The sequence below is a fragment of the Xenopus tropicalis genome, chromosome 5, assembly GCF_000004195.4.
Source record: "Xenopus tropicalis strain Nigerian chromosome 5, UCB_Xtro_10.0, whole genome shotgun sequence".
Lineage (NCBI taxonomy): Eukaryota > Metazoa > Chordata > Amphibia > Anura > Pipidae > Xenopus > Xenopus tropicalis.
Genome location: NC_030681.2, coordinates 24,158,462 through 24,185,487, shown reverse-complemented (window position 1 = coordinate 24,185,487; position 27,026 = coordinate 24,158,462). Strand labels below are relative to the sequence as shown.

At 39.8% G+C, this 27,026-nt stretch overlaps 1 protein-coding gene across 3 annotated transcripts in view; it reads right to left on the bottom strand.

The window, feature by feature from the left end:
* Positions 1-27,026, bottom strand: part of eml6 (echinoderm microtubule associated protein like 6) — an 84,183-nt gene that overhangs the window by 50,721 nt on the left and 6,436 nt on the right. For all 3 annotated transcript variants that reach the window (XM_031903078.1, XM_031903079.1, XM_018094140.2), the window contains exons 3-10: positions 10,865-11,024; positions 9,434-9,532; positions 8,692-8,760; positions 7,918-8,103; positions 4,830-4,965; positions 3,932-4,133; positions 1,589-1,726; positions 420-676 (exon numbers count right to left, since the gene is read on the bottom strand). In XM_031903078.1, the coding sequence (XP_031758938.1) occupies positions 420-676; positions 1,589-1,726; positions 3,932-4,133; positions 4,830-4,965; positions 7,918-8,103; positions 8,692-8,760; positions 9,434-9,532; positions 10,865-11,024 (1,247 nt within the window). The remainder of the gene's footprint in view (positions 1-419; positions 677-1,588; positions 1,727-3,931; positions 4,134-4,829; positions 4,966-7,917; positions 8,104-8,691; positions 8,761-9,433; positions 9,533-10,864; positions 11,025-27,026) is intronic.

Below are 27,026 nucleotides of genomic sequence, written 5' to 3'. Positions count from 1 at the left end.
AACTTTACTTATTCTTTAAAAATGTGATGATGCAGAAGAGTTCGTAAAAAGCACATTGGGTGGAAACTGCACACAGAATATAGGCACAATGGCAGACTACACTGTTATGTTGTGGGAATACACGGTTATGGGAGATAGCTCTTAGTACAAGTTGATCCAGGGACTGGTCCGATTGCCATCTTGGAGTCAGGAAGGAATTTTTTCCCCTCTGAGGCAAATTAGAGAGGTTTCAGATGGGGTTTTTTGCCTTCCTCTGGATCAACTTGTAGTTAGGCAGGTTAGGTATAGGCATTATGGTTGAACTTGATGGACGTATGTCTTTTTTCAACCCAACTTACTATGTTACTATGTTACTATGTTAGCAATACAATTTAGGCTGTCCTTCTAATGCCATACCCGTATTTTAATGAGATACTTACAAGGCATCTTATAGAAGAGTCTTTCTCCAGCACCATCATTTGTTTGCAAGTAATTGCTGTCCACAGACCAGTCAAGGTGAGTTATAAAACTGGAAGACTTGTTGCACTCTCCAGTCTTTTTGTACCTCTGTGCAACTGCATAGACATCTATAAGCCCATCGTTAGAGCCCACTGCCAGATAGGAGCCATCTGGGGAGAATTTCATTTCATGGATCACTTCTTTTCTGTCTTTAATGTGCACCACCTCTGTCATATCTCTGCAATAAAAGAGACACTGCTGAAAAAAATGGAAAACTTTACCCCAATTAATTTTTATAAGGAGCCCTTAAATAATTCAGAGCTTAAAACTATAAAGAGTAAGGTGGGCTGAAGTGTTCAGGAGGTGTTGCGCCAGTAATGGGACAGGATTTCTTTGTGTTTTTATTTTAGTAAAAATGATAATAAAACAGCTCCTTTATGGCTCTCTGATTCACTGACCACTGATTGTAGGTTATGATATATATGATATGGGGAGCCAGCCAGTACCCAGGGATCTGGTGGGCCCAAAGCCACCAGACAGATACTCGATAAATTAACTTTGTCAATTAAGTATGGATCCACTTGTTAGGCTGCCCCCACCCACCTTGCCAGCACAAGAGACACAGGAGAGGTTCATGAGTTAATGTGACACATGGGATCTATTAATCTATCAGACCTGAGAGCTAATTTACAAAGGAATTGCAAAGTGCACAATGCAGAGTTATTCCCAATGGGTTATTCTAGTGTTATGGCAGATGCCTGCTAAGTTTCTGTTTTTTTAAATGTTGTGCATGCATTCAATGTGGGGAGAATGTTCATCCAGTGTGACTATGCCTGTGGTGGTTTTTCCAAAATTTAAACCATACCACACCATACCTATAATCTACTAAACAAAAAAAAAAAACTACATGTTTTGTCATCTAAGTAAATGTATGCTGGTTATGTAAAATCATTTAGAGAGAGGCACAGCTGATCAGGGAAAAATGATGAATTGCTTATTTTTAGGCGAATGCCAAGAATGGGTTTGCAGATAAGAGAATATATCTGTATTACAGTATGATTTTGTGCTACTGAAGCAACTCAAACAGAACGTTATGACATATGCTGATGCCCACAGCTATAAGCATATAAAAATTGCAGTATCTTCATACCTAACCCTGAGAACAGTAAAGGAGCCATCCTTCATTCCAAGTGCTAGCTGTGATCCATCCGAAATGAAAGCTACACTACGTACTGCCTCCTCCATATTACAGCGGGCAATGAGTGCATGATCTGCGAGGCTCCATAATCTAAAAATAAAGATAATTTTGCTGATTAAAGGAGCAGAAAAATCAGTGTAAGCCATATAGAATCAGCCTAAAGCTATTTTTATATATGAGCGGTGCTTGTAACAGTAAACAGTCCTTATCAGAGTATAATATACAAAACATCCATCCATCTAGAGAAAGGGAAGCTGTCAAGCAGGCATCAACATAACAGCTCTTCAGTAAAGCTATTAAGATGCCTGTCATTGCAAGACAGATGATTCTTTTTTATGCCCCCCTTTATCCACCCCTTCAATTATCTCAGCTGAATTCTATCTCTTTTCCTAAATATCCACACTATCATAACACATTGCCTGCTTATTTACTTCTGATAACTGAATCTTCTTATCATGCTATATGCAGTTCTATACATTATAGTAAATATCTTCTATACTGCCCCCAGTCCAAGCCATTAATCTTGTTACTAAGTGGCAGGTATGCCAGGTGAAGGTCAGAAAAACGTAGAAATATAGACTTAATAACTAATTAGAAATTATTTATTAAATGAGCCACTGCATTTAGTTTAAAAAAATCAATTTTATACCTACAGTGGAGGAAATAATTATTTGACCCCTCACTGATTTTGTAAGTTTGTCCAATGACAAAGAAATGAAAAGTCTCAGAACAGTATCATTTCAATGGTAGGTTTATTTTAACAGTGGCAGATAGCACATCAAAAGGAAAATCGAAAAAATAACTTTAAATAAAAGATAGCAACTGATTTGCATTTCATTGAGTGAAATAAGTTTTTGAACCCCTACCAACCATTAAGAGTTCTGGCTCCCACAGAGTGGTTAGACACTTCTACTCAATTAGTCAACCTCATTAAGGACACCTGTCTTAACTAGTCACCTGTATAAAATACACCTGTCCACAGAATCAATCAATCAAGCAGACTCCAAACTCTCCAACATGGGAAAGACCAAAGAGCTGTCCAAGGATGTCAGAGACAAAATTGTAGACCTGCACAAGGCTGGAATGGGCTACAAAACCATTAGCAAGAAGCTGGGAGAGAAGGCGACAACTGTTGGTGCGATTGTTGGAAAATGGAAGGAGCACAAAATGACCATCAATCGACCTCGCTCTGGGGCTCCACGCAAGATCTCACCTCGTGGGGTGTCAATGATTCTGAGAAAGGTGAAAAAGCATCCTAGAACTACACGGGAGGAGTTAGTTAATGACCTCAAATTAGCAGGGACCACAGTCACCAAGAAAACCATTGGAAACACATTACACCGCAATGGATTAAAATCCTGCAGGGCTCGCAAGGTCCCCCTGCTCAAGAAGGCACATGTGCAGGCCCGTCTGAAGTTTGCCAATGAACACCTGAATGATTCTGTGAGTGACTGGGAGAAGGTGCTGTGGTCTGATGAGACCAAAATAGAGCTCTTTGGCATTAACTCAACTCGCTGTGTTTGGAGGAAGAAAAATGCTGCCTATGACCCCCAAAACACCATCCCCACCGTCAAGCATGGGGGTGGAAACATTTTGCTTTGGGGGTGTTTTTCTGCTAAGGGCACAGGACAACTTATTCGCATTAACGGGAAAATGGACGGAGCCATGTATCGTGAAATCCTGAACGACAACCTCCTTCCCTCTGCCAGGAAACTGAAAATGGGTCGTGGATGGGTGTTCCAGCACGACAATGACCCAAAACATACAGCAAAGGCAACAAAGGAGTGGCTCAAGAAGAAGCACATTAAGGTCATGGAGTGGCCTAGTCAGTCTCCGGACCTTAATCCAATAGAAAACCTATGGAGGGAGCTCAAGCTCAAAGTTGCACAGAGACAGCCTCGAAACCTTAGGGATTTAGAGATGATCTGCAAAGAGGAGTGGGACCAACATTCCTCCTAAAATGTGCGCAAACTTGGTCATCAATTACAAGAAATGTTTGACCTCTGTGCTTGCAAACAAGGGTTTTTCCACTAAGTATTAAGTCTTTTTTTGTTAGAGGGTTCAAAAACTTATTTCACTCAATGAAATGCAAATCAGTTGCTATCTTTTATTTAAAGTTATTTTTTCGATTTTCCTTTTGATGTGCTATCTGCCACTGTTAAAATAAACCTACCATTGAAATGATACTGTTCTGAGACTTTTCATTTCTTTGTCATTGGACAAACTTACAAAATCAGTGAGGGGTCAAATAATTATTTCCTCCACTGTATATGTATGGATTTTCTAATGCCTTACCTTACAGAGCGATCATCACTGCCCGTAACCGCTAAAGGCTTCTTAGGGTGCAAAGCAAGGGCCCAAAGCTCCCCTTCACAGTGTCCCTGCATTATGAGCATTGGCTTATCTCTTTCTCTCACCATCACTTCAAATATTTCACTGTCTTGTGTCCCAGCAAGAATACGGTCAGCCTTCCAACAAACGCTCCGAATAGAAAGCCCTGGATACAACCGCAAATACAAAATGTTTCCTGCTCATAGTAAAATAACCTAAATATGATATCCTACTCCTGCTGCCAATCAGGAGATGAATTATTTATTAAGATGTAATTTATTTCAGATGATAAAATGATTAAGCACTGCACTTTAAGCAGAAATGATACTGAAGCACCTTCAATTTACATAATATTAATAATAATATACCAATCAAGAAAGGACAAGGAATGCAGCACATATATACTCTGATTCTATTTCCAGTATGGCACCCATTATTCAACTCTCTTTTTTTTGTGGCCCTATTTGTTTTAAGATTATCCCCCTCGTGCATCAGCTATTTCCCCCAAGTTACAGACAAAGCCATTCCAATATTGCAGGCTACTGTAATGAGGTTATTGGCGACGTGTTGATTGGAAGGGATAATGTATATATGGCTGGGGAATGATGCTGAGGCAGATTAGTGAAGAATAATGTTGGAGATGTCAACAGGGTCCCATCCCAGCAGTAACTACAAAAGCAGAATTACTGTACATTCAGCAACTCTGACAATCTAACAACAAAACTAGGGCCTGTACATTAGCTGACAGTGCACTTTCTTGCAGTGTCCTTTCCAACCACAATATACTAATGTATATATACTGCAGCTCTAGCAATTCTAAATGAAAGCCAAACCAACATCTAATTCATGATTATGTACTTACCTTTATAACCTTGTTCACTTTCTCTCAGATCAATTTTAGTTATTGCCTTGAAGTCAGCGTCCCACAGACGTATGCAGCCATCCCTTCCTCCAGTAGCAAAGCCTTCTTCACAGGCATACATACTAAATATCCCAGCCTTCACGGTAAATCAGAATTAAAATAATTAGTTTTTACATTTTTGCGATGGACATTTATCTAATGAACAGTACAAGCAGAGTGGGTAATAACAGCCATTTTAGTTTAGTAGTTAAGTGCACAGAAACGTATGTTATCTCTGGGGATACACCAAATCCAGAATTCGGTTCAGGCGGCCGAGATTCTTTTTTCAGCAGGATTCGGATTCAGCCATGGTCATGGTCCTGGCCAAACCAAATCTGAAATTTTGTCACATAAACACGGAATTTGAAAATGTTTGAGTTTTGAGGTTATCTTTAGCTCTTTCTTGTCTTCAGTTCGGTATTCGGGCAAATCTTTCACAAAGGATTTGGGGTTTGGCATCCCTAGTGCATCCCTAGTTATCTCCGTGCTTTCCTTTCCTTATTGTCCAATAGATATCTTATAGCTAAAAGTTTTGTTAGTTGAAGAAAATGTCAGTTCTAAGACATAATACTGGCCTGCTTGCATGAAGTCATACACTGACCCCCTGCTTGTGAAAGAATTACGTTCGGCAATCAGGCACTACTGTGCATGCCTTTTTAGTCTTATTGTCATTGATTGTTATTTATTATCGGCAGGGGACAGGTACAAAAAATCATTTGGGATGGAGAATCAGCAAAGAGCAGCAGCAGAGGTAGATATCTTGAAAGTCTTAACCCATAAAAATTGAATTGGAAAACCATTTTTATCGGCACAGACTCTTCACTTGTACGGAAGACGGTGAACATCTGTTCTGGCACAATCAAGCATTTCACTTGCAAGTCAATGGTATGTGGTGGGGTGAAAAGCACTCCATATGCAGTCAGTCTAATACTTCACAATTAAAAATCACATCATCTACAAGCAACAGAAAGACTGAATTCTGAAAGAGTAAAAGACTGAATCTCGGTGATAAATGTAAGCTGTAAATTTACAATATGAACTTGTACTTCTTATGGCTGCACCGACAGATAAAGCAGAAGCTGTGAACAAGAAAGCATTAAATACGCTAAAAAGCTGTTTATGTAACATGGTTTTTTATCTTTTGTGCTTCACAATAGGAAAATATTACTGTTGTTTTCTGCAGTAATGCGGGAAATTAATGTTTATATACCACTGGCTCAGCACTGTGCATTTATTAAGACAATAAACAATCCAATGAATCCAATACACACATACAAGCCAGATGGCAATTAAAATGAAATTGCACTGGCATAATATGGATTGGTCGCTGTAATAATCATAATGACAGAAATTGTGCTTTTATTGTAAATAAGCTTACTCCCATATTTGCTAAAGGCTTTTATAACAGTTCAGAAAATGCCAAGAAAGCATTCTACCGATTGTTATTATAACATGGCCACCAGGGGCACTGTTTCACTGGCATTTATTTTAATGTAGCTCTTCAAAGCAGTATGGCACACTGCGCACGTGTTCCATAACCTATGCCCATGTGATGTATGTTTTGTTTATCGTGTTAAAGGAAATACAGGTGTAGAATCTGGAAACCTGTTATAAAGAAAGCTCCTAATTACAAGAAGGCCATCTACCATAGACTTCATTTCAATTAATTCATTTACATTTCATTTAAATCTGTAATAATAAAACAGTCCATTGTACTTGAGCCTAATTAATATATAATTAATTCTTATCGGAGGCAAAACAATCCCATTCGTTTATTTAACGCTTGAATTTAATTTCATAGACAAAGTATGGTGATCCAAGTTACAGAAAGACCCGATATTTATTCTGCAGAAAGCTTTACCATTACCTGAGTAAAGAGCTCTAGAAGCTCCCTCCGTTTGTTTGATAGCAGCTGCCATTTTAGCTTGGTCTCCCATAGCTTCTTGCTGCAGCTCTAGCTGCTGGTAGCATAGATCACACATTCTAATGGGAGGGGGAGTGAATTCTTCTGAATTCTTATGGGAGGGGGAGCAGGAGAAAGAAGGGGAGAGAGCTGTGCAGACTCCAAAGAAGGAAGTCTGATACTGAAGTACATGTTTACACAAAAGACAAGAAATCCTGCTTCTTTTGACCTTTCTGATAAAGCTTACTATATATCCATTAGGTTAGCACTTTCCCTCATGAAAAACAATCCACCACTTCAAAATCCAACATTCTTATGTTTATTATGCACATAATTTTACACCAAGGGTTATGTTACAAAATTCTGAATACTAGAGCAGTTATCCTTTCGGTTCTAATCAACACCAATCAAAAAGATAATTTATATATATATTATTTCGACCTCTTCTCAGATTCTCCTAGGGTTACATAATGGGGCAGATTTATTTAAAAAAAATTCACCCACTATCTAATCATTCCTATGGGATTTGTGGAAGCGTATTTATCGAAAGGTGGACCCTAACTTTCAGCCGCTGATAAATTTGCTTTTAAAAATCCCATACTGAATATATTATAAAGTGGATGAATTTTTCTGTGGTGAGCTCTAATCTCACATTTTGCTAAATCTGTCCCATGGAGGCAGATTTACTTAAATTTGAATTTCCCAATAAATTCATTTCCTTAACTAAAAAAGCATGTGTGGGAAAAAGTTGCAGAAAAGTCACGCAAACTGCAATTTTTTCGACTTGTTGCACGACAACCGTATCTTTTTTTGTATTGTCCCACAAAAACCAGCGTCAAAAATCCAAAAAACAATTTGAAGAAAGATCTACCAATTGTAAAAGGAGACGACTGCCATTGACCGCTACATGATTTTGACAGGATTTAGATGGTGTTTTTTTCGGATTCACAATTGTTGCAGTTTTGTTGCATAATAAATCTCAAAAAAAGTTTTAGCACAAAAAAAATATGAACCATGACAAAAAAGAAATACAAACATAAGTAAATGCCCCCCATGTGTATTTTGTGATTAACATAATATACACATTAATTAAACTGGTATTTATTAACACGTACTGGTATGGGCAAAAAATAAACAAATACTCACACTGTGTGCTCCTTGAATAGTGCGTGCCAAGGTGAGTCCTTTCCATACATAGATGTCCCCATTTAATGCCCCAGAGTATGTAACATCTTCTTTTGCACAGGCCAAACACAGGATGGTTTGCAGATCTCCTGTTTTCCCAAAAATTCCCCTTTTTGCAGTGAGAGCATTTCCACACAGGGTCCAGAACTGTGAGAAATGAAGTACAGCAGCTTTTGTTTAACTGACATTTGGGGGTTAAATATTATGATAATGTTTTTATTTGATAAAATAAAGGTACGGCACCCCCTTATTGGAAAGGTATGATGATTTGGTCTGGCTAAAAAAATATTTGATACATGCGCACAATTGGTGCCAGTGTATCTGACAAGCTGGTGCCCAGATCACAGAGAAGTGAAGGTTAAGTATTTAAGTCTGCAGTTCATTATGCCTTTACTATTTCAATCACGTCTTTCACAGACTATTAGAAGCTGCTAATAAATTAGCAGATATAAAGAAGATTAAATTGAGATCATCACATAAACAAAATATCTAAAGGCTGAGATTTCGGCTGGATTCATTGGCTCAGCACTGTAATCATTTAGGTATTAAAAAAATCTGTAATGATGGTACATTGGGAAAACTGTGTATAAAAAGCAAACCTCAGTAAATGGTGAAAGCCTAAGTAATGGTTTGGAACCTTAGTAACGGAGCGGTTAGTCACCTGCTCCGTGGGTTCTTAGCCGAACTGTAATTTGTTTTTATGGGCTACTTTGCAAATAAACAGAAAAAACTCACCTTTATATGCTTAACTCCACAGCTAACCAGTCTGTTTGGCTGATATGGATCCCAGGAGATATCAAATATCTGCCAGAAATGTACCAGGCATTAGAATACAATAAAGAAAATGATTTGGTAAATTACTGATAAACAACAGATTTTAATTGCCTGTCAGAGGGGCTTCTAAGTGACCCACAAATAAAAATACAGAAACAGTAGTACCAGCAGTTTTTTACTGAGACTAAAGCTGGCCATACACAGAAAAAGAGCTAAATCTGAACGTGTATAGCCACATTAAGTAGAAACTTCCCTTATCCACTCAATGGAAGCCAGGGGGCACTGATTTTTTGTACAGGGCTTAAATTGTTTATTTCTGTATGTGTTTGTAATTTTAATAAATGCATGCTTCATCAGAGATCCGGGTAATATATATGGAATAATATAACCCTACTGTACAAAAAAAATATTAAAAAACCTAAATTATAACTGATTAAACAACTAAACACTGATAAAAATGACATATTCTACAGGTTATTTAGGGCTTCTGCTTATTATAAGGAGCAGCAATGTCCAGCCAATTAAAGATAACCAAACACTTTAAGCCATCAGCAGTGGCATCATGGTACCTTGCCAGTTGGACTCTAATCAGGACTCTGCAGGTGAAACAATTTCCTATGAACATTATCAACCTATCCTTTTGGAAGTTGAAAATGTGCAGTAGTAAGAACAGGTTTGGAAGAACTATAGTATATAAAATTACCCTGTCAGAATGGCCAGTAGCTGTTGCCAAAACTTTGCCCTTCTGCCAATCCCAAATGCAAACTGTATTTTTGGCATCCAATCCAACAGAGGCCAGGCGCTGTTGCAAAATAAAATGATAGTACCTTGTTAGTAAGACATAAATAACTAAAAGAAGAAAACAAATACAAAGCAATACCATAAATAAGAAGCCAGCAAGGACAGAGCATAGATTCCAGAGAAACCCATGTATATAGAAGTTATCTTAAAATTTTCCTATCTAACTTACGTGGATGCTAATATTGTGCCCAGCAGACAGGCCAGGATAATGTTCCCAGCTCTTATTCTTTGATCTGAGGGGCAATATATATCTGTTGTGAAGTCTGGGACCCAAACTGGGACCCAAAAAGCTGCAGTTTACCAAAAAGCCATGTACCAAATACACAATTTTTTAGGGACAGAAAAATACTGAATCCTCCACAACAGGTTCGGCTGAATTTGAGCCCTGTAGCATATTCAAATGGTAGCAATCTGAATAAAAATCAGAGCTCCTTTTACTACTTTCTAGGCTTCCCAATTACCAGCTTATCAGGCATAAGTAATTTATTTTCCAAATTAGGTTTTGTTTTCAAGAGAGGGCACAGTGTGTCTCTGAAATATTCAGCTAAGCGTAATACATTGGGCTATGCGTGATGCGTGGCCATATGATCCAAATCAGTCCAGTGAGGCAGAAAAGAGTTGTGTATCTAATAACATATGGGCTTGTGGCTTGTATAGAGCTAAAGATTCCATTTTCTATATGCTAGGGGAATCGCACAGAAATACACAACTGGCTCGCTAGAGCAAAAAGTACATGACATGACAACTACCATTAATGTTACAGTGGGAGCTTCTAGCACGGTATAAAGTTGGATTCATTAGTGGCCACTCTGTGTTTTAACCAAAGGTGTAAATAAAAGAACATAATCTGATGCCTATATTTCAAGGTCAAGAGACAGAATATGAGTCCCCATCTCAAAGTACTTTTAATTTGGTTATCAGTGATCACAACTACAAATATGAATTATCACTGTGCCCAAAGAGGTAAGGTTTAGTTTCAAGCTGGCATGGATCATACCAAACTTACTTGGAAAGAGATACAATAGCTCAATAAAAATGTGACAAAATACCAAATAATTGAGTAGAATTCTCAATACAAGAAAGGGCAGATACAATGATGGGTTAGGGGGTTTTACAAATGCTGGAAGAAGAGGTAGTTTATTCAATGAATGGCATAGCAAAGCATTTGTTTAACTACTATGCTACCTAGTTTTGACCTTTGTCAAGCCACATACCTCCCAGACCCCACTTTAAGACTTAATATTGCAGGGCAGGAAAATGATGAGCATAACAGACTATATACTACCAGTCAAATAAAGGCAATAAGCCACATTAGCTGAGATACTGTACAAACCTGTCCTTCTGAATCGAAAGCCAGCCCTGCTACGCCATGGGTATGTACATCTTTCAGGATAGAAACTGTCTGCACTGTATAGGAATCCCATATACATATGTACGGATCTTTTCCCACCTGACCAGTGGCAACAAGGGTTCTGTCGGGGTGTAAAGCAAGGCTGTAGGGAAGAAAATGCATGGTTACCAGAAAATTACTTCAACAGATCAATGCAATGATGAACACAAACTAAATCTGACCGCGATTTCTGCATGAAAAGAGAATGAAGAAAGACTGAGAGCAGTTTAGTGAAGAGTAACTTAATTACTTAATTTAATAAATAAAATAAATAATACCTTATTTCAGAAACAGTACAGTATTTTCATTAATTATATTTAGAAAACTTCATATTTCCATGAGATATAGCTTATATTAAATTGTCATTTTTGTGGCATATCCTCTTTAAGGTGGAATATACCACCATTAAAGTGTTAAATCCTGCTTTATGTGGCAGCTTTCCCTTCTAGGAAGACCCTTGTAGATAACACTTGCTATTAGAAGCTGTTCAATGTCAGAACTATAGTAATATGTTTCTATGGGATTTCAATCATTGAAAGCCACAATCCTATAAAGATAAATAGTTCACTCACACAGATGATTATTCAGTCACAGTAAATAGAGACCTGTCAAAGAGAAAGGGCTGCTCTATACGGGGAATTCTCGCGCCTTGTCAAGAAACACTGCATGTGTGAAAACAGTTACCATGTGGGATGTGCTATTTCCCTGTAATGAAACATCTTGTTATTATTCTGGGAAGTTTAACATAAAAGGCAAAATATGCAGTTATCCTAGATCAGGGGTCCTCAACCGTTTTGATCTATGAGCCACACTCCAATGTAAAAAGTATCAGGGAGACACAAAAGCATAAAAAGCTCCTGGGTGTTGCCAAATAAGGGCTGTAATTGTCAATATGGTAGCCCCGATGTGAACTGACAGCCTACAGGAGGCTTGGTTATGGCTCCAAAACCTGCCTCCAAGCCAGCCACGGATTGTAGACCACTCTTGTAAAGGTGCAAGTTGGACATTCCTTAAACATTTATGATACCAAGCAAAATCTCTCTTTCATCTTCTTTCACTGTAAACGACTATTACATTATTGTCTAAGAAGATCTGGGAACTCTGGGGTCCCCAAACCAACCCTGGGTCCATCTGCTAAACACATATTTTGTGTTGCAGTCAAGTGAGAATCTGACGGCACATCTCAAAACAGAAATGTCCAAAACCAGACACGCTCACATGACCATTCCAAAGAAGTTTTCTATAGGATAAGCTCTAAAGGGCAGGGGCCACCTTCCTCTTGTGTCTCTGGATCCTTAATGTAACTGTACAATTGTATCTCGTGTTGTGTTGTTGTTTATCTATTTTGGAATGTATTGATTTAATTAACAGTACTCTATAAATACAAATAAATGTATGGTTCACGCATGGGATACATGACCGTTTGAGAGGCAGATGACCAAGAGAATACAGGTAAAGGCCAGAACAGCTAAAGGATTTCATGCTGGGTTCATTGTAAAAGGCAAGCATCCTGGATACCCCACCACTGACAGGCCTGCAAAGCTGAATTCTCCTGGATATCCCACCACTGACAGGCCTGCAAAGCTGAATTCTCCTGGATATCCCACCACTGACAGGCCTGCAAAGCTGAATTCTCCTGGATATCCCACCACTGATAGGGTTGCAAAGCTGAATTCTCCTGAATATCCCACCACTGACAGGCCTGCAAAGCTGAATTCTCCTGGATATCCCACCACTGATAGGCCTGCAAAGCTGAATTTTCCTGGATATCCCATCACTGATAGGCTTGCAAAGCTGAATTCTCCTGGATATCCCACCACTGACAGGCCTGCAAAGCTGAATTCTCCTGGATATCCCACCACTGACAGGCCTGCAAAGCTGAATTCTCCTGGATATCCCACCACTGATAGGGTTGCAAAGCTGAATTCTCCTGGATATCCCACCACTGATAGGCCTGCAAAGCTGATTTCTCCTGGATATCCTACCACTGATAGGCCTGCAAAGCTGAATTCTCCTGGATATCCCACCACTGATAGGCCTGCAAAGATGAATTCTCCTGGATATCCCACCACTGATAGGCCTGCAAAGATGAATTCTCCTGGATATCCCACCACTGATAGGCTTGCAAAGATGAATTCTCCTGGATTTACCACCACTGATAGGCCTGCAAAGCTGAATTCTCCTGGATGTCCCACCACTGATAGGCCTGCAAAGCTGAATTCTCCTGGATATCCCACCACTCATAGGCCTGCAAAGCTGAATTCTCCTGGATATCCCACCACTGATAGGCCTGCAAAGCTGAATTCTCCTGGATATCCCACCACTGATAGGCCTGCAAAGCTAAATTCTCCTGGATATCCCACCACTGATAGGCCTGCAAAGCTAAATTCTCCTGGATATCCCACCACTGATAGGCCTGCAAAGATGAATTCTCCTGGATATCCCACCACTGATAGGTCTGCAAAGCTAAATTCTCCTGGATATCCCACCACTGATAGGCCTGCAAAGATGAATTCTCCTGGATATCCCACCACTGATAGGCCTGCAAAGCTGAATTCTCCTGGATATCCCACCACTGATAGGCTTGCAAAGATGAATTCTCCTGGATATCCCACCACTGATAGGCCTGCAAAGATGAATTCTCCTGGATTTACCACCACTGATAGGCCTGCAAAGCTGAATTCTCCTGGATGTCCCACCACTGATAGGCCCGCAAAGCTGAATTCTCCTGGATATCCCACCACTGATAGGCCTGCAAAGATGAATTCTCCTGGATATCCCACCACTGATAGGCCTGCAAAGCTGAATTCTCCTGGATATCCCACCGCTCATAGGCCTGCAAAGCTGAATTCTCCTGGATATCCCACCACTGATAGGCCTGCAAAGCTGAATTCTCCTGGATATCCCACCACTGATAGGCCTGCAAAGCTAAATTCTCCTGGATATCCCACCACTGATAGGCCTGCAAAGCTAAATTCTCCTGGATATCCCACCACTGATAGGTCTGCAAAGCTGAATTCTTCTGGATATCCCACCACTGATAGGCTTGCAAAGATGAATTCTCCTGGATTTACCACCACTGATAGGCCTGCAAAGATGAATTCTCCTGGATTTACCACCACTGATAGGCCTGCAAAGATGAATTCTCCTGGATATCCCACCACTGATAGGTCTGCAAAGCTGAATTCTTCTGGATATCCCACCACTGATAGGCTTGCAAAGATGAATTCTCCTGGATTTACCACCACTGATAGGCCTGCAAAGATGAATTCTCCTGGATATCCCACCACTGATAGGCCTGCAAAGCTGAATTCTCCTGGATATCCCACCACTGATAGGCTTGCAAAGATGAATTCTCCTGGATTTACCACCACTGATAGGCCTGCAAAGCTGAATTCTCCTGGATGTCCCACCACTGATAGGCCTGCAAAGCTGAATTCTCCTGGATATCCCACCACTCATAGGCCTGCAAAGCTGAATTCTCCTGGATATCCCACCACTGATAGGCCTGCAAAGCTGAATTCTCCTGGATATCCCACCACTGATAGGCCTGCAAAGCTAAATTCTCCTGGATATCCCACCACTGATAGGCCTGCAAAGCTGAATTCTCCTGGATATCCCACCACTGATAGGCCTGCAAAGATGAATTCTCCTGGATATCCCACCACTGATAGGCCTGCAAAGCTAAATTCTCCTGGATATCCCACCACTGATAGGCCTGCAAAGCTGATTTCTCCTGGATATCCTACCACTGATAGGCCTGCAAAGCTGAATTCTCCTGGATATCCCACCACTGATAGGCCTGCAAAGCTAAATTCTCCTGGATACCCCACCACTGATAGGCCTGCAAAGCTAAATTCTCCTGGATATCCCACCACTGATAGGCCTGCAAAGATGAATTCTCCTGGATATCCCACCACTGATAGGCCTGCAAAGCTAAATTCTCCTGGATATCCCACCACTGATAGGCCTGCAAAGCTAAATTCTCCTGGATATCCTACCACTGATAGGCCTGCAAAGCTGAATTCTCCTGGATATCCCACCACTGATAGGCCTGCAAAGATGAATTCTCCTGGATATCCCACCACTGATAGGCCTGCAAAGCTGAATTCTCCTGGATATCCCACCACTGATAGGCCTGCAAAGATGAATTCTCCTGGATATCCCACCACTGATAGGTCTGCAAAGCTGAATTCTTCTGGATATCCCACCACTGATAGGCCTGCAAAGATGAATTCTCCTGGATATCCCACCACTGATAGGCCTGCAAAGCTAAATTCTCCTGGATATCCCACCACTGATAGGCCTGCAAAGCTGAATTCTTTTGGATACAAACAACATCTAAAATGAAATTTTACAAAACCTCATTATTTTTCCTCCTTACCAGGGCATAAATGCCCGGGCAGCATTAGCTCAGTTACTTGGAATTATATCTGTGAGTAGCCATTTGGAAGGTTTGTTTTGCTAGAACTGTAATTAACTGCTGAGCAATTCCCTCGAACCTGATTTATTACTTTTTGCATAATTAAAATATCAGTGAATGAAGTGCACTTCATGGCTCTCTAATTAATTTAAGGCATCATAAATCTAAACCTTAATGCAGGATGTCAGGATCATACAGGCAACAGAATCAGAACATATCTGCTCTGTAACAGAAGTCAAGCTATACTCAAAATAAATGAATGTAATGGATGACATATTACAGAAATCACTTGGAGCGCTCTATAAGAATCTAAAATTAAAATAGGGTTTGTACAGCAATCACAATCCTTTCACTTAGACATATTAGATAAAACTTCAATGACCCAATGTAGTCTTCTCTAATTTTGTGTTCTGTAAAAATGATAAATTCAGAATAACTGAATACGTATTAAAGAAAACAGAACTGAGTGCACCCCCACAGATATTCCTACAGAATAAACCAATATCTAGGATGTATAAATAAAAATGTGAAGGCCTTACCCACATCTATAGTCAATATAAGCCATGCTGCATAATTTGTATTTGTTTGAATAATGCAGCAAAATATTCTTCTGCACTTTATATAGTCAGTAAATCCTTGCCTTCAAGAGTTTTCATACAAGTTATTAGTGGTTAAAATCCTAAATTTACATGAGCTAAAACATGGCTGACCATGAACAACATGGTTTTGTATGAACAATAAATACAACCCCCCCCCCCCCAAAAAAAAATTAAAAAAAAACTCATGACAGTTCATTTTAAGAAAGGATTGTACAGATTATTCTATAAACCCATGCTTAGAGCAGGTGGTATATTGAGCAAATACAGGCACGGGACCTATTATCCAGAATGCTCAGGACCTGGGGTTTTCTGGATAAGGGATCTTTCTGATACCTTAAGTCTGCTAAAAAATCATGTAAATATTGAGTAAACCCAATAGGATTGTTTTGCCTTCAACAAGGATTGATTATATCTTAGTTGGGATCAAGTACAAGGTACTGTTTTATTATAACAGAGAAAAAGGAAATCATTTCTAAAAATTTGAATTATTTGGTTACAATGGAGTCTATGGGAGACGGCCATTCCGTATTTCGGAACTTTCTGGATAATGGGTTTCCGGATAACAGATCCCATACCTGTATTAGAAAAAGGCACCATGCATATAAACTTTAGAAGGCTTTAAAGGCTACAAAGCTTATTAGGGTCTCTACTACTGTGGGGGAATTATGCAAACTTGTGCAACTTCATATTGCAGTGTAAAGATATGTCAGCTGGTATCCTTGGAGGGAGGAGCTTATGTTATATGTGTTTGTGCTCTACTCACTGGTGTATATATAAGTGCCTCACATATACTGAGTTACACTGCTACCATAAATATCTGTTTGGTATATTTTACTATACCGAGGGGCCCCCACATGAGTGGTTATTCTGCAAATTATAATGCTATTAATATCTTTTTTTTGTTTTTTATTGACTTGTCAGGGGTAGGGTTGCTACCTGGCCAGTATTTTGCCAGCCTAGCTAGTAAAATACCACCCAAGGCCAGGGCCAGCATTGCAAATTTACCAGTCTACCTGTCATTCTACCTCCGGCCTACCCTCAAACTGGCCAAAATTCCTAATCAAGCCAGGTTGTTATTGCCCATACAAGGTTTCTGTTGCTTGGCCTCCAGCCTGCCCATCTACTGTATATCACTGGTCCAACTCCTTCTGTATCACCAATCCTCCCCATACATTGCTGTCTCACACCCTCCATGTCACCAATTTGCCCCTCAAGGTCCTACTCCTCCTCCCTTAGCTTGAGGAAGAATCTTTCTAAAATAAAACAGAGGGGGGCAATAATAATGAGGGGATATTAGGCCTATTATAATGATGGGGATAGCTGACTAACCTCAAGGTATCATATTTATGTTTTGAATGCTTTAATTTACAACTGATTTTTAGCTGCACAATCCAGAGAAACATCATTAGATCAGTTTTGTACCACAGAATCAGTACAGCATTATAGTTCGCCTCCATCCATTTAAGAACCTGCCCTTTTAAGAGTGTGTGTTCTTTGTTAATGGTTATTGCTATGCAGCACAGCAGATTATAGAAGGTGCCCTCTATATCGGGAGGGGGGGGCAGGGTCAACACTTTATAGAAACAATTCAATTAAAATTTGCATGTTATTGGATAATGAATAGACTTGCTACTTATTGGTTCAGTAATTTGACAGAATTTCACAGAATGGATATTTTATCAGTTTTGTGGAAATGAGTATTCATTTTGTTGACAGAATGAATTTTGTGCTATAGAATCTTCTTTTTTGTCACAAGCATTTTTTTGCTTGTTAAAATTTACAGAATGGAGTTTGTAATATAATATGTTTTTGTGCATAAAATTTATTTTATTCTCAGTCTTTTGTATATTTGTTACCAGTGTATACGGCCACACATTCATTCTGTGTACTGGGGATTGTTCTTTGTATACAGAGTGTATTTTTGCAGACAACATGTACTTCGGACTAACGGCACCCCATAGTGCTCGGCACCTTGTGCTGGATTAACGTCTATAATGTTTGACTGATACACAAGTTAAGGGCATATGGGGAAGGAATTGGGTATATATATGGGTATACATGCCTTGCCCAGCATGCCCCTCTTGAATATGGCACTGCTGAACGCAGGTAACAATGTACTCTTTGACAAAAGTGCAGGTCCCTGATCTACATTCCAAAGACCTGTACCCACAGGTGTTTTCCACAGGGCAAGGTGCATAGTGCAGAGAACATGGAGGCATGAACTCTGCCCCACCCATCATAAATGAACTCAACTCCTCTGTTTAAGCACTATATTTTCCCCAGATTCACTGTTCTTTAGGACAGTTTTCACACTGTTCATTTAGATCAATGGTTCTCAACCTGTGGGTCGGGACCCCTTTGGGGATTGAACAACCCTTTCACAGGGGTCGCCTAAGACCATTGGAAAACACATATTTCCAATGGCTTTAGGAATAATTTTATGGTTGGGGGTCACCACAACATGAGGAACTGTATTAAAGGGTTGCGGCATTAGGAAGGTTGAGAAGCACTGATTTAGATCCTTCAAGTCATCATCATCATCCAAGTCAATAAATAACCAAAATTAAGTCACATTAGACTCAATATAGCCAAAAACATTACTATGCTGAGTTAAATGATTCGGTTCGTACCAAGTGAGAAAAGAGACCCAGGTATATAAACCCTGGGTCCGTCACTAGTGCATCAGAAGTCACAAACCACAGCAAAACGATGTTAACTTTTAGTTAGTGAAGACTCAGCGTATTCCAAAAGTGGTCCGGGTGCTTGGAGCCCCAAAACGGTAGCTTAAGGGAGATAAACCAAGTAACAATTGAAGACTCCAAGAAACACCGGAGAAGCGAAGATATCCACTTAAAAAATGACTTTATTCATCCATTAAAAACATCATGCCTAGGCCTTAATGGATGAATAAAGTCGTTTTTTAAGTGGATATCCTCGCTTCTCCGATGTTTCTTGGAGTATTCAATTGTTACCAAGTCAATATATGGGTACTTTTACTAGCAAAGGACACAATAAAAGCTATACAAATTGTCTCCCCTTGCTTTTATCAGTGCCCACCAAACTTATATAAATATCATCTTCATTGATTTGCCCTCATCTCTACAAACATTGGATTGTCAGTGCAGCTCTGCAACTGTCACTGGCAGCAATGTAATCAAGTTTATGCACTGTCACGAGTACACATGCAGATAGTGAGTTAATGGAGCTTTATAATCACTGTCTGCTGGGCAGAATAAAGCTGCGTCTTCACAATAGATAAGAGTATAATGGAAGACAGAAGCTGGATTGTTGAAGCTTCAAGTTGTTATCGTCAGGCAGCGAGCACCCTGCCAGGCAATAAGTACAATATAACACTCAGATTAAATCACTGGTCTTGCAATGCATCTATATTTAAAATGGTATTGTTCCCCTGCCATTCTCATAACCCGGTATATTCCTCATTCTGAATTATTAATCTTTATCATAAAGAGAGTTTCCAGTGGAAGGGGAAAAAATGTGACATAAATCAACTAAAGCTGCGGTAATTAGCTTCCATTATCAGCCTCGCCAATTGAGAAGGTTACATGTACATAACAACTGTGTAGCTCTTGCTCTGAAAGCTAATGATGAATGTGGTGCTGTTGTACTTTGGCAAGGGTGTCTGCAATGCAGATTGTATAGAACTGCTTCATTATATGTAATTATACAATTATATAATAGCTCTCAGTCAAAATGATTAACATAACATTCTCCCCCCCGGTGCAACCAACTAACGCGTGTTGTGTATCTGTCAACTACAGACAGACGACGCGTCTCGCTGAAATTCAGCTGGACGTTACTCAAACATTTCAAAGACTCATGCTGCTTAAAGGGGTTGTTCACCTTAAAATTCATTTTAGTATGATGTAGCAGTGCTGTCCAACTGGCGGCCCGCGGGCCGCATGCGGCCCTCGACCCCCCTCTGTGTTGCCCCCCACCTGTCTGGCTGCTTTGATGTCTTAATTTTGTGTAAGCTTTAAATGGTATCAGTACTGAGATTAACTGGCCCCCTGCATGGTTATCACCTCAGATTCACACCTCAGACATTGTATATACTGCCTGGCCTATGCTGCTTGTGTATATGGCACACACAGACAGCATAGGGTAGGCATAGTATGGCACATAGGAAGCATAGGGCAGGGAGGGTATGGCACACACAGGCAGCATAGGACAAGCAGAGTATGACACACACAGGCAGCATAGGACAGGCAGAGTCCTGCTTGTGTGTGCCACACTCTGCCTGCCCTAAGCTGCCTGTGTGCCATACTCTGCCTGCCCTATGCTGCCTATGCGAGGTGAACCTGGCAGGGGTTTGTTCTGGGAGTTTGTTAGCAGTTGGAAATAGCCATTAAATGGTCTCTAAGTTGTGTAATTATATGCTGGGGGTGGCTGTGCTATCCACAGGGGAGGCATATGGATTTAAGGGTGTGTCTTAATATGACATAATTCTTAAACATATGAATGATGGTTGATATCCCTGCAGCGACCATTGTGATAAAATGGGGTTTGAAGTGGGTGTGGTTTAAAATAGGGGAGTGGCCAAAGCTTGTATGCGAGAGAAATTCCGGCCCTTGGCACTGCAGAAGTTGGACAGCACTGATGTAGAGAATGAAATTATTAGACAATTTGCAATTGGTCTGCATTTTTTATATTTTGTGGTTTTGGAATTATTTAGCTTTTTGCTCAGCAGCTCTCCAGTTGCTAGGGTCCAATTTACCATAGAAACCAGACAGTGATTTGAATGAGAGACAGGAAAATGAATAGGAGAGGGCCTGAGTAGAAAGATAAGTAACGGAGAGTAGAAAAACAATAAAATTGTAGCCATACAGAGTAATTGTTTTTCGGTTGTTGGGGTCAGTGACCCACATTTGAAAGATGGAAAGAGTCAAAAGAAGGCAAATAATTCAAAAAGTACAAAAATAAAGACCAACTGAAAAGTTGCTACGAATCTGCCATTCTGTAACATACTTAAAATTTGCCAATAGATTTGCCACATTAGTGCCACCTAGAACACTATATTTATGCTGCAGAAACCATTACCATGCCTGAGTAAGCAGCTTTAGAAGCTTTCTCCGTTTGGACACGGGAATTAAGGATGTTTCTGAGAGAGGAATTCAGACACTGGAACATCATGTTTACAAAAAAAGAGACAAAAAAATCCTGTGTTTCTTTTGATAGAGGACTCAGTGCAGCGTTTCTGTAAGTGCTTATGGCTGTATTTACATAGACCTTTCTGATAAAGCTTACTTAGTTTTTACCTTTCCTTCTCCTTTAAATGTGAACTACCTCTTTCACCCTCCAAACAGAATCAGTTTTCTAGTACTCACTCTGCTCCCCGAAACAAGCCGTTCCCCTCGAGGCACCCAACTGACTCATTCACAGCTGTATTTCAGTCAGTGAGTCATGCTTTCTGGCCATGAGAAACACACAACAAATGTCACCTGGTTGCACTAGAGGAATAAATATCTGGTAGTGGGAGCAACACAAAAACATGTCAAATATCTCCACATAGGGATATCTTTACTCTCTCTGAATTACAGATTTTAGCATTTTGAACTTTACAGCACATATGTCACGTTCAATAAATATATATAATATCCTAAGCTGTGATAGCTCTGGTCAAGGTATTGGCTTTCCATTTGCTCTCCGTGCATAATTAACTAATTGGTTTATCACAGGTTGGCTCTCCTCCAAATGCTATATGATCATCATGCTATATGCATATCTATAGATGAAATCCAATAACACTATCTTTGTGGTTGTGGCTCTTTATATCAATTTAAAAAAGTGGCAGAATGCCTAAAATTATGTACAGCAGGTCCCATACTTTTTTTTTGACATCTGAGTAATTAATCATTTACTGTTGACTTCTGAACTTTCTTTAATATCACTTCTCATAAAGACCCTAGGCAAATAGTCTGATATATAGATGATATATATCCATGGGTATGTTTTAAAGTGTTTTAAAGCACTGGTAGGGCCAGGGCAAAGAACAATGGTTTTTCCCCATCACCATACACTGATCACGCATTTCTCCACTCTGTCTCCACTTCATAAAGTAAGTTCATACCAGTGCAAACAATGACACATGCCTAGTGCCCCCCACAGTTGTGCTTGAGGCATGTGTCTCTTCTACCTACCCCTAGTTCCGGGCCTGGGCTACACCACAACTCTGCGCATTTTATACCTGCAAAACCCCCTTTCCCATAACACCAGGCCATACCAACTCCAGCACATAGGGTTGCCACATTATATGGCAGAAAATAAGGGCCTTCCTTTAATTGAATATTTCTTACCTATTAATAACATTGGCATGAAGCACGGTCTTTACCGGCTAGGTGGTAACCCTACCCACACACTCCACTACTAATACAGGCAAAGGATCTATTATCTCTAATGCAGGAATCTTTCAGATAGGGGCTCTTCCTGTAATTTGTATCTCCATACCTTAAGTCTGCTAAAAATCATTTAGACATTAAATAGACCCAATGACTGAATGAACAATGAATGATTGTTTTGCTACCAATATGAATACATGCAGCTTAGTTACCATAAATTACAAGGTACTGTTTTATTAATATAGAGAAAAGGAAATAAGCTTTAAAAATACACATTTTTTTAAATGGGCTCTTTGAGAGATGGCTTTCCTGTACTTTGGAACAGGTTTTTGGAACCCATACCAGTATGTTTTATTTCTAGGTATGAATATTGAGCTTTAGTCAAGACATTTATTGAACAAAGGTGTTAATGTGGCAAATATAACGCAGTTGCTGTTTCTGTGTAGGGTGTATTCGTGTATTTCTTGCTTGATTAGAAGACACTTGTCCAGATGAAGACATAACCAATATATCAGGCTGTGTAAAGCGTGCCCTCTAATTAATTATGCAGAACGATTTTATGATATTGCTACATTGAGATGACAGTTAATAAAGAAGATGATAAGATGTTCTATCTATGTTGATTAAAACTGGCACCCCTAAGAATGGGAGAGAATCATGGAAGAGAAATACTAACTCGCTTCAATTGAGAATTAACACACACAAAATAGAGATTTATGTGTTTTAATCTTATAGTAAAGCTAAGAATATGGCACATGGCAAGATATCATTGCCCTGGTCCCTTGACTTTCGTCATAGTAGTATTTTTCCTGTCATTCACAGTCTCAGGCAAACACTGCCTATAGTAGTTGTCATTAAACAATACTGTAGCAATTTGCAGGTAACAAAAACTATGACCCGCACCGTACCCTAACCTACCCTGTTGGGGACAGCACCCATCTGAGCCCATGGACCCTTACTTTAAAGTGAGCCTGAATCTGCCAGGGATGTCAAAAACAAGTCCACACTAACAACCCCACTTTTCTACCCAAACACCCTTAAACCCATGGGTCCTTTGGGTATCAGAAACCTGCACATCACGATTCGTAGGACAGCTATCCAAAAAGAACCAAAAATTAAGTTGCCATGACTTAAAATTTCTATCCTCACAATATCTTTAATATATAAAAATACCTTGATCACTTTTGCCGAGTTTTCCAACAACAAAATTTTGTGCCAGGGTCATGCAAGTAACAAAGATCCTCTTGACAGCTCTGAACTTGTGGGTGGCCTGAATACAAATGGCATTTAGAAACTCATATCACCAGGCACCAAAGTATTTTTCTATAGACAACAAAGAAATAAATACAAAATAACTGAATAATTGAAAGGTCAACTGTCAGGTACTTAATCTGCTCAATTTGGTGAGGAAGGAATTGTCAGAGCTGGAGTCCCTCTGAGCGTGCAGGCTGGACTATGCTGTGCTGATACCACTAAGCTTCATTAGCAGACCCAATTAGTCAGAACTCCTGGTGAGCTCTAATAAATGTTGCACAGCTTAAAGGGCAGGGGTCCTCTAAAAAGGGCATCTGTTGCCTTAAAAGGGAATAAAAAATAACTCTTTGCACACTGCAGTGGGTACAATATTTTTAGTAATATGCTCTTGCATTACACAACTAAATTCCCAACCATGACCAGTTCCTTTCATTTGATTTCCCCCAGAAAAAGGGTTGCCATCTGGCTGGTATTTTTGATGCTTGATGCCAATGTTATTAACAGGGAAGAAAGATAAAAATATAGGAAGGACAGTACTTTTTTTCCAGAAATGACAGCAACCCTACCCAGAACACACAAGAGAAACTTACACTAGGGTGGTTTGTTAGCATTACCTAGGAAACCAAATCTTTTATCAATATATGTAAAAGAGTAAAACAAACCATGCTAATGTATTACCACCTTGCACCAACCCCATCCTTCTTACTTAGACACTGCTTCTCATTGTGGTGATTGTGCCACAGGAGGCCAGTAGGGTGCAAAGCACTGCGCAAGCATTGGCGCATTAAGCACACACCTATGTTCCTTTGCATTTTCTGGGGATTGCAAGGACCTTCTTGTAATTCCAAGGCTCATTTTTTAGATTGTGGCAAGGGAATTGGACACGTCACTATTGACATGATATGCTGGAAGTGATGACATTCAAACACAATGCTTAGGAAAAATATGCACCACAATTTGCACACTATTGACCAAAACAGATGCTAATATGCAGCCATAGTAATGCACTGAGTAAATGTTGAGGTGGAGGCAACTGCGCTTGTGTTTGTAAATTACTGTGACTGTTTGAACCAATTACTCCCACAATAATGTAGCAGCACAACAGATGAGAGAAGGACTCCTGCAAGCCATGAAGAATTAAACTGTTCAAACTTTATTAGACTCAATTTTAAGCCACTAATGTGGACACTTCATTGTCATAAACTGACATGGGCTTTAGGCTTTTAGGCTATCTTTTGGCTGCCAAATGCATGTGGATCTAGTGTACATTTTAGATTACCAACTGGCAATAAAATAGGACTATTACACATTGAGCAAATTAAATCAAAATTGTCCACAAAGGGAGAATTGCTGGATATCCAACCGATCACCCACATGACAATCAGTTGGATGTTAGTGCAATCAGGCCACACATATAAATCGGAAAATTAATTCAGTGGCTCAAATGGAAGAATTGTGATCCTGTGCCATTGTGAACTGCTTGTTGACCCCATCATTTTGGCATATTTACTTATTTACACAAAATTAGGCATTTATAATAAAATAGATACACATATAAACTGCATGATTACATGTGCAGCAATACTCCTCATTAGCATGGTCATAAAGCAGAATTCTTCTCATCAATTCACTAAAGGACACTTAACACAGCATGAGTTAGGGATATCCATGTCAAGTATTTCTAATGACTAAGAAGAGAAGAGGAGAGTATAATTGCTGAAGTGTGCATAACCAATGTACTAAATGTCACTGCTTACATTCCATTTGTTCTCGACACCACAGTAGAGTAGGTATGGTAGATAGCATTAGCTCACTCCATCTTGTCATTACTGCCACTGTTGTGTCAATATCACAGAAAGCAGTAAGAACACACTGACTAGCATGGGCAGTGCCCAATAATATTAAAAACATGGCAAATCCAAGTATAACTGCCCTACCCCCCCCCCCCCATAGGGGGCCTGCAGGGGTCACAAATTTAGTATCAGAGCCCCGGACACATATGTTAGGCTCCTACCCCAGTGATTATAATTACTTGCCTTATATCCCAGGCTGGAACAGAGAAACTTTTTAGTCTTCGTTGTCACAGCCTTATTAGGCCCCTGCGTAATAGTTTAAATTTTAGTGGAACAACTTTCTTTTTTTTGCTATAGTTTATACAAGAGCAGTGGCCAACCATGTTGTAGCTTCCTCCCGTCCCAGCTACAGTCAGGTGATCCCAGTAGCCGCCAGTAAAAAGGGAAACCATTTGGGGGTTTTAACCTTGAAAGCAATTAAAACTTAGTCCCTGTGAAAAATATTTAATGAAACAGTAGATTTCTTAATAAATAAAAGTGAGTGTAGGACTGGCCAGACCAGGAATGACTTGTTTAAAGGAAAGGGTGTTTCTGGTAGCTTAATATCCCACATATATTAATAATGGGTGAATGCAGAGGACATTTTGTCTTTGTCTTATGAATTTTTTGGTCACCCCTGCCTAATGGTCAAAATGGGACCTGTCACCCATAGAAATAATTACAAATACTTTTCTATAGTGTTAGTTGAAAAAAATAAACTTTACTTACACCATATACAGTGGCTTGCAAATGTATCCGGCCCCCTTGAACTTTTCCACATTTTGTCACATTCCAGCCACAAACATGAATCAATTTTATTGGAATTCCACATGAAAAACCAATACAAAGTGGTGTACACGTGAGAAGTGGAACGAAAATCATACATGATTCCAAACATTTTTTACAAATAAATAACTGCAAAGTGGGGTGTGCGTAATTATTCAGCCCCCTTTGGTCTGAGTGCAGTCAGTTGCCCATAGACATTGCCTGATGAGTGCTAATGAATAAATAGAGTGCACCTGTGTGTAATCTAATGTCAGTACAAATACAGCTGCTCTGTGATGGCCTCAGAGGTTGTCTAAGAGAATATTGGGAGCAACAACACCATGAAGTCCAAAGAACACACCAGACAGGTCAGGGATAAAGTTATTGAGAAATTTAAAGCAGGCTTAGGCTACAAAAAGATTTCCAAAGCCTTGAACGTTCCACGGAGCACTGTTCAAGCGATCATTCAGAAATGGAAAGAGTATGGCACAACTGTAAACCTACCAAGACAAGGCCGTCCACCTAAACTCACAGGCCGAACAAGGAGAGCGCTGATCAGAAATACAGCCAAGAGGCCCATGGTGACTCTGGACGAGCTGCAGAGATCTACAGCTCAGGTGGGGGAATCTGTCCATAGGACAACTATTAGTCGTGCACTGCACAAAGTTGGCCTTTATGGAAGAGTGGCAAGAAGAGAGCAATTGTTAACAGAAAACCATAAGAAGTCCCGATTGCAGTTCAAGCCACAAGCCATGTGGGGGACACAGCAAACATGTGGAAGAAGGTGCTCTGGTCAGATGAGACCAAAATGGAACTTTTTGGCCAAAATGCAAAACGCTATGTGTGACAGAAAAGTAACACTGCACATCACTCTGA